Consider the following 8,239-nt stretch of genomic DNA (forward strand, 5'->3'; position numbering starts at 1 on the left):
TCGGGCCCTCATACCACCCTCATGGAGTGTTTCTGACCGTTTGAGCAGACACTTGCACATGGGGCGGCAGGGTAGCCTAGTGGTTAGAGCGTTGGACTAGTAACCGGAAGGCTGCAAGTTTAAACCCCCGAGCTGACAAGGTACAAATCTGTCGTTCTTGCCCCTGAACAGGCAGTTAACCCACTGTTCCTAGGCCATCATTGAAAATAAGAATTTGTTCTTAACTGACTTGCCTGGTTAAATAAAGGTAAAATCAAATTTGTGGCCTGCTGGAGGTTATTTTGCAGGGCTCTGGCAGTGCTCCTCCTGCTCCTCCTTGCACAAAGGCGGAGGTAGCGGTTCTGCTGCTGGGTTGTTGCCCCCTCCTCCACGTCTCCTGATGTACCGGCCTGTCTCCTGGTAGCGCCTCCATGCTCTGGACACTACGCTGACAGACACAGCAAACCTTCTTGCCACATCTCGCATTGATGTACCATCCTGGATGAGCTGCACTACCTGAGCCACTTGTGTGGGTTGTAGACTCTGTCTCATGCTAACACTAGAGTGAAAGCACCGCCAGCATTCAAAAGTGACCAAAACATCAGCCAGGAAGCATAGGAACTGAGAAGTGGTCTGTGGTCCCCACCTGCAGATCCACTCCTTTATTGGGGGTGTCTTGCTAAATGCCTAATTTCCACCTGTTGTCTATTCCATTTGCACAACAGCATGTGCAATTTGTCAATCAGTGTTGCTTCCTAAGTGGACAATTTGATTTCACAGAAGTGTGATTGACTTGGAGTTACATTGTGTTGTAAGTGTTCCCTTTATTTTTTTGAGCAGTGTATATTGGCAATATTCCACAAACCCGAGGTGCCTTATTGCTATTATCAACTGATTACCAACATAATTAGAGCAGTAAAAAAAAAAGTCATACCCCTGGTATTCAGTCTGATATACCACAGCTGTCAGCCAATCAGCATTTAGGGTCTGAAACCACCCAGTTTATAATACTGTTTTGATGCTCTTGAATGCAGCCAAAATGATTTAGTCCCTGCTATCTGGGATCCTTGGGACATCCCTAAACCCCATTGAAGTTTCAATGTAAAATGGTTAAGGTAGGAACGTCCCAAGGATTCCAGATCGTACTGACCAATATTGTTTGTAGCTTAGTCAGGCAGTCACAATTTACATGACATCAAGGTTTTGATGCGCCGTAACAGGGCCAATATCTTAACTGTTTACCACCTTAGTAACGAGTGTCTTTGCTTTAGTAAAACACTAGATAGACAAGTGTTTATTCAAAAATCTGATTTAATTTATATGCAGAACATTGGAAGACAATTTCATTCAATGACACTTTGTCAAAGGTATATTGACTAAAAAAATCCAACTCTTCATTGAGCAAGGTAACAACTACATAGATCATCATGTACTGCATACAGAGACAAAATAAGGACTAAAACAGGAGCTCATCAAAAGTAAATGATTCACAAATGTACACATTTACATATAAAAACATGAAGTCTTATAAATGCAATCAAGGATTATGTTTGAAGAATTGACCGTGACAATACTTTTCAAAACTCAATTGAACAGCTCGCCATGCAAATCCATGACACAAAATGCCTAGGAGGAAGGGAAAAGGGGTGGCATCATTAGTCCAAAATGTTTTGCAACAGAAACCGTTTACTAAAAACAGAACTTTTATTGTTCAAATTCCTGTAGGTCCCTCCCCGTTTGGTTCTAGTGAATACACCCCAGCATACATACATACATACCACTGCCTTGTTGCAATAAAGCTGTTATATGTGCATCAAAACCACAGAGGGAAAGAGTTGAAATCCTCCACAGAAGACAGAGGCAGTGGATAGCTATGGTGAGGGGCCTTATTCTATTTTGACTGGTCAAGTCAAGAAATACATTTAAAATCAACCATGTGTGAATTCATGCATTGCCTGAGGACATGTTTCCATTTACAGTGACCAACCTCGAATCTCTAAACACGGTTCGTTTAGCCTAAATACCCATTGCTTGGGATCAGTAGAAAAACTGTAAAGTGTATTAACAAAGCACAGATTATTAACAAGCAATGACTCAAAGGCATAAGCCTTAAGTAGCATATTAAATATGACCTAAGAGAAGTGTGCAGTCAAGTTGGAAATGACATAATACAGAAACAAAAACATTTTGATACACATGAAGTAAAACTCTGGTTTGAGCAGTTCTAAGGTAGGCACATTCTTTTGATTATCCTTTTCCAGCATTGGACCGTTCACACAGTTATTTGTCACAAGGACAGTTGTCATGTCCTTTAGGAAATCAGCTGCAAAAAAAACAAAACAAGACTGTTATACAAAGAAATCAGTCTGACAACAGATAAAACAATTGAAAAGCATTCACACAATTTTGTGTGGGGAATGACTTAGACTTTAGTAGTCTAGAAGCACAGTGCTGCTATTCCAGAACACCAAGGGAGGACAGGTAACTCACCGTTTTTACTGTCTGCTTGACATAGTCCTTTCTGCTGGTCAGGTCATAGTCTGGGTATGTGTCATACACCTGGGGCAGAGAAGTTGTTGCCTTAGACTTTTACAGGTAAGCCAACCATCATTGTGATATCAAATCAGATATGTTTGAGAAGCAAACATACCTTCTGGCAGATCTTCTTCATGGTCATCTCCTCCAGGTTGGCGTCTTTCAGCAGCCTCTTCACCGTCTCCTTCAGCTGCTCATCTGTTGGAGGCTTCTTGATCATTTTGATCAACGGCTCATCGTCGTCCGAGCTGTCGAGTGCTGTTATTTAGGAAAACAAGCAGAGAAAAACATAACAATATGCATTAGGCTACAGGTTGCCAATGACGTATGAAACGTGCTATAAAAGTACAACTACATTCTTACCATTGCCCTTGCTGGCAGTATTTTTCTGTTTGTTACTGCTGCTGTCTGCTTTCTTGGTCTTAGCTGCTGGCTTGGCCGGTGCTGCCCTCTTAGCTGCTGGTTTCTTTTTTGGCTGAGGACAAATCAATCCATTAGTTCAAGATAAAAAAGACAAATGGGTAAAAACCCTATCCAGATATTATAGACGTGATCTGTTACATACAAATATGGACACAAACCCAAACTGTTGACTTTTGTATTCACAAGAATTGCTGTGAGTTTAGCAAATCCAAAATCTGGGACAGATTGACAGAAGAGTCTCACCTTCTCAACTTCACTCTCGCTGTCTTCCTCATCCTCATCATCATCCTTGTCTGAATCAGACTCAGACAGGTCGGAGTCTTCCACTTTTGTTTTCTTTTTGGCAGGAGCTGCCTTCTTTGCTGGTTGCGCGCGCTTTCTGGAAGGTGTTCTCTTGCCCTTGGCTGGTGGATTTGACTTGGGATCCTGATTGTTAGGAGAGAAGGGACTTCTGTGTTTAATCTTTGAGTGACAGAACAGGCTGACAGTTCTAGAATATTTATATAGTGGCACTAGTATCGTCCAAGACCAAATAAGGGAAATATCAATTTCCAATGGACAATACCTATCAGTTTACATTACAACATTTCAGTTTCTCACCTCATCGTCTTCAGAATCATCGGTATCTTCATCGGTCGTCACCTTTTCCACCTTTCCCGATTTCCCGCTCCTCTTTTCAGCGTCCGACTCGTCTTGTTCAACTGTGACTCCTTGCTCGTCATCCTCATCCTCATCACTGCTAGAATCAGTGACGATGGCTTTGGACTTGCTCTCTGCTTTGACCTTCCGGGGGCTGCTGGATGTACTCCTGGCCTTAGCCTTGGTCTTGCTCTTAGAGTCTTTGGTTGAGATATTCTTCTTCGACTTCTTCTTTCTCTTTGAAATCACAGGCTGCAGATGGGAAGGATATAATTATAGGTAGGGCCTATACCTTTTTGAAGACCTCATTGGTGAACAGTTCAGTTTTCTATTCTATTTGACAAGACCAAACTCAAGAAATGTGTACCTAGCTAAAGAACAAAGACCAGTCACTCACATGAAAACCACTGTTCAGGACAGTTTATTTGAAAAATAAAGAGAAGACCTGTAACTCACCTTTCCTGATATTCTGGGACTAATGAGGAAAGTCATGATCCTATCGATGAGGACTGACTGGTTTCCACCCTTCTCCAGGTCCAACACTTTACAGATGGTCCTCAACCGTACGCATGTTATCCTGAATCAGTGCACACAATTACTAGTCATTAATTATAATTATAATAACAGAGTAAGTTTGATCCACAATCACAACAATATTTCTGATCATGTTTAAATATGTTTCTTCGTTAAAGCTGTTAGAAGCACCTTATGTGGAACAATCTTAAAAATGTTCTTAAAATTGGACGTGTTGGTGCCTCTAGGGATATTCAGAAAGCTGATTGGAGGACCTTTTTACTGATGAATGTGTTCATTTCTTATGACCGTGTTTTTCTTTCTGGTTGCATTTTGCATTATATTTTGATGGGTGTGTCTGTCTTCTGTAATTCGAGGCTCATCTCTAAGAGACCTTGATCTCAGTACGACTCCCTGATAAAATAAGGTGAAAATTATACAGTACCAATCAAAAGTTGACACACCTACTCATTCAAAGGTTTTTCTTTATTTGTACTATTTTCTACATTGTAGAATATTGAAGACATCAAAACTATGAAATAACACATATGGAATCATGTAACCAAAAAAAAAAAGCGTTAAACATAAAAATGTTTTACATTTGAGATTCTTCAAAGTAGCCACCCTTTGCCTTGACAGTTTTGCACTCTTGGCATTCTCTCAACCAGCTTCACCTGGAATGCTTTTCCAACAGTCCTGAAGGAGATCCCACATATGCTAAGCACTTGTTTGCTGCTTTTTCTTCACTCTGTGTTCCAACTCATCCCAATTGGGTTGAGGTCAAGTGATTGTGGAGGTTAGGTCATCTGATGCAGCACCCCATCACTCTCCTTATTGGTCAAATAGCCCTTACACAGCCTGGAGGTTATTGTCCTGTTGAAAAACAAATGATAGTGGGACTAAGCCCAAACCAGATTGGATGGTGTATCGCTGCAGAACGCTGTGGTAGCTATGCTGGTTAAGTGTGCCTTGAATTCAAAATAAAATCACAGACAGTGTCACCAGCAGAGCACCCCCACACCACCTCCATGCTTCACAGTGGGAACCACACCATAAAGAGATTATCCATTCACCTACTCTGCATCTCACAAAGACACGGTGGTGTTGACTCATCAGACCAAAGGACAAATTTCCACTGGTCTAATGTCCATTGCTCATGTTTCTTGGCCCAAGCAAGTCTCTTCTTATTGGTGTCCTTTAGTAGTGGTTTCTTTGCAGCAATTGGGACCATGAAAGCCTGATTCACACAGTCTGAACAGTTGATGTTGAGGTGTGTCTGTTACTTGAATTCTGAAGCATTTATTTGGGCTGCAATTTCTGAGGTGTAGTTAACTAACAAACTTATCCTCTGCAACAGAGCCAACTCTGGATCTTCCTTTCCTGTTGCGGTCCTCTTGGGAGCCAGTTTCATGATAGCGCTTGATGGGTTTTGCGACTGCACTTGAAGAAACTTTCAAACTCTTAAAAGTAATGATGGACTGTCTTTTCTCTTTGTTTATTTGAGCTGTTCTTGCCATAATATGGACTTGGTCTTTTACCAAATAGGGCTATCTTCTGTATACCACCCCTACCTTGCCACAACACAACTGATTGGTTCAAATGGAGGAAGGAAATACATTTCACAAATTTCCTTTTAACAAGGCACACCTGTTAATTGAAATGCATTCCAGGTGACTACCTCATGAAGCTGGTTGAGAGAATGCCAAGAGTGTGCAAAGCTTTCATCAAGGCAAAGGGTGGCTACTTTAAAGAATCTCAAATATATTTAGTTTTGTTTAACACTTTTTTGGTTACTACATTATTCCATGTGTCATTTTACAATGTAGAAAACAGTACAAATAAAGAAAAACCTTGAATGATTAGGTGTGTCCAAACTCTTGACTGGTACTGTATGACTGGTACTGTATGTATGTATGACTAGTACTATATGTATGTATGTATGTCTGGTACTGTATGTATGTATGCACACACGCTACTACTGTTGTTTCATAAGTCCTAATTGAGCAACCCCCTCTCCTTCTTACCTCATCATCCTCTCCTTCTTCTTTATATAGGGATCACTGTCAACCTCGAACGGGAAGCCATTGAACAGCCGCATGTTTTTCCTCATTGTGGCAATCTGAGGAGGGAACCATCAATAATGACACAACCGACTAACAACTCTAGAGTTGCTTTACCCACACAGGGTGTCCATTGTGACATTACTCAGCCTTTAAAAAAAGTGTAAGATACACTTACCTTACCTGGCATATCAAAGAGAATTGTATGAAGCGGTTTCAGATCTGGAACCTTCAGCTTTCCAAGGTGGTGGTTCACTCTCGCAATGTCTCCTAATTTATCTCCGCCACCTGAGAGGGAGTGGAAATGAGGTTAGTACTGTCAAATAATGAGCTGACTACAGAGGGCAACATGGTGGTGGGAGCATGATATGGGATCCCAGCGGGGCTGGTACATGATACAGTTGCATCCCAATACATAGACTACGAGACTGATGAGAACTTATTTACAGGCTTCATTCTGTCTCATGTCGACAAAACTTTGGAAACGTTCTCTGCGCTCATCTATAGCCTTTGGTGATAGACATGTCCGAGGATGCTCCATCTTACCATTTTCAACTTTCAGCACCTTCGCAGGTTTCGCAACCTGGAAATCAAGTCTTTGCACCGTCTTTTTCTCCCTCTTCCCTTCAACTATTTGAGATAGAGCTGCAAGAAGAACATAACAGGTCAAATAGAATTCAGTGCTGCTGGCTTCATCAACTGTAGCAAACCAGGCCTCTGTGCATGCAATAACTAACAAGTTGGACCCATGCAAAGCTGAGGAAGGTAAAGGAGGGATGATACCTAGCTAGATACCTGTACTGAACTATAAATTAACAGTGTAGGCCTATAGAGCAAAACGGGTTAATAAACATCATTGACTTATCATACTTATGTCTCTACTCATTTCATTCCGTGGTTTCTGGGCCTTATATGGTGAGTCGGCCAGGTCTTCAACCTTTTGTTCTTTCTCCATCTCATCCGACAGCGGACAAACCTCCATCTTTTCATCCATTGCTTCAGTCATGTCAGTGCACTTTGTAACATCTGCTGCCCTGTTTTGGGAAGAAAGTAGTTCCACCATCAGTTTAGCCAGATATCCCTGGAGAAGCACCTGACTATAGTCCCTACTTTTTATGCGAATAATATTAACTACAACATTAAGCTAACGTTAGCTAGTCAACGACTTTCCATCGCACTTAATGTCATGTCCGAGAACATTGTTAGCTAGATAGTTTTTGTTCAATTGCATTTTTTGTGCTTACTAACCACTTATCTGAAATTAGCCATATAACGTTACCTAGTTAGTTAAATTCACAATCGATCACAATTTACCCACCACCAGATAGTTGTCATTATTAGTATTCATAGCTAGCCAGCTACAACAGTACATTCAATCTTATAGAGTTTAATTTTTTGCGGTGTGGCGCCCGGAGACATGATTTGGCGCGCAGGTTTGTTTTGAACACAACATAGAGCTAACGTTAGCCAGCTAGTCAACCAACGTTACGTACAATACGCCATGTCCCAAAGTTCACCACCACGTAGACTGAAAACTATCTCGATATTTACTAACCTGTTGAATTGACAATGGTGTTTAAGTAGAAACCGATCTACGGGATAGCTAACTAGTCAATACATTCCCGCTGATGCTGCCTGACTTGGCTAGCTAACGTTACCGCGGTTAGCTCAGTCTTCTTGTCAACGTTGCATCCAGTCAGGCAGCTCCTTGTAGCTACTGAATGCACCTAAAAGCCGAACATTTATTTGTTTCATCGCTATAATTATACTTAATATGACCATTCTGACTCATTCGAAATCTATAGCCAGCTATTGCAGTATACCAATAAATTCAATACTTTACCTTGCCACCAAAACAGAATTGGATTAGGTTCCAAATGGCGGGGTTGTTGCAGTGTGGGCGTCAATGGGCAATCATTTAGATGACGTACAACACAACATTAGAAATTAGTCAATTATGACTAACTAAACAACACAATATTAGAAATTAGCCAATTAGGACTAATCTAACATCCAACGTCGTATTTCCCTGGTTTTATTGGTCGATTGGATAATACACTCAATGAGGGGATTCGATTATCTGTCCCGAG

The 8,239-nt window shown here is 41.2% G+C and overlaps 1 protein-coding gene across 2 annotated transcripts; it reads right to left on the reverse strand.

The window, feature by feature from the left end:
* Positions 1 to 1,272: 1,272 nt before the first annotated feature.
* LOC115103377 (protein DEK-like) lies at positions 1,273 to 8,119 on the reverse strand. Of its 2 annotated transcripts, none has more exons than XM_029624287.2 (12): positions 7,993 to 8,119; positions 7,020 to 7,183; positions 6,696 to 6,794; positions 6,328 to 6,437; positions 6,114 to 6,208; positions 4,033 to 4,153; positions 3,538 to 3,828; positions 3,181 to 3,363; positions 2,878 to 2,989; positions 2,630 to 2,772; positions 2,470 to 2,538; positions 1,273 to 2,302 (listed from the first exon to the last, which is right to left on the reverse strand). In XM_029624287.2, the coding sequence occupies exons 2-12, from the start codon at positions 7,153 to 7,155 to the stop codon at positions 2,291 to 2,293; spliced, it is 1,371 nt and encodes a 456-aa protein (XP_029480147.1). In that variant the 5' UTR covers positions 7,156 to 7,183; positions 7,993 to 8,119; the 3' UTR covers positions 1,273 to 2,290. The 2 variants fall into 2 exon arrangements, with proteins under 2 accessions (XP_029480147.1, XP_029480155.1); XM_029624295.2 differs by lacking the exon at positions 7,993 to 8,119 and adding an exon at positions 7,705 to 7,946.
* Between the last annotated feature and the right edge of the window lie 120 nt (positions 8,120 to 8,239).

The sequence above is a fragment of the Oncorhynchus nerka genome, linkage group LG3 (genome assembly GCF_034236695.1).
Source record: "Oncorhynchus nerka isolate Pitt River linkage group LG3, Oner_Uvic_2.0, whole genome shotgun sequence".
Taxonomy (NCBI): Eukaryota; Metazoa; Chordata; class Actinopteri; order Salmoniformes; family Salmonidae; genus Oncorhynchus; species Oncorhynchus nerka.

What these genes read in the sequence shown, in the direction of transcription:
- LOC115103377 (XM_029624287.2), bottom strand. Translation starts at nt 7,155, where the DNA reads ATGACTGAAGCAATGGATGAAAAGATGGAGGTTTGTCCGCTGTCGGAT. An exon ending in TGAAATGAGTAGAGACATAA is followed by an intron (nt 6,795 to 7,019) that starts GTATGATAAGTC and finishes TTCTTCTTGCAG; the next exon opens with CTCTATCTCAAATAGTTGAA. An exon ending in ATGATTCTGAAGACGATGAG is followed by an intron (nt 3,364 to 3,537) that starts GTGAGAAACTGA and finishes CCTAACAATCAG; the next exon opens with GATCCCAAGTCAAATCCACC.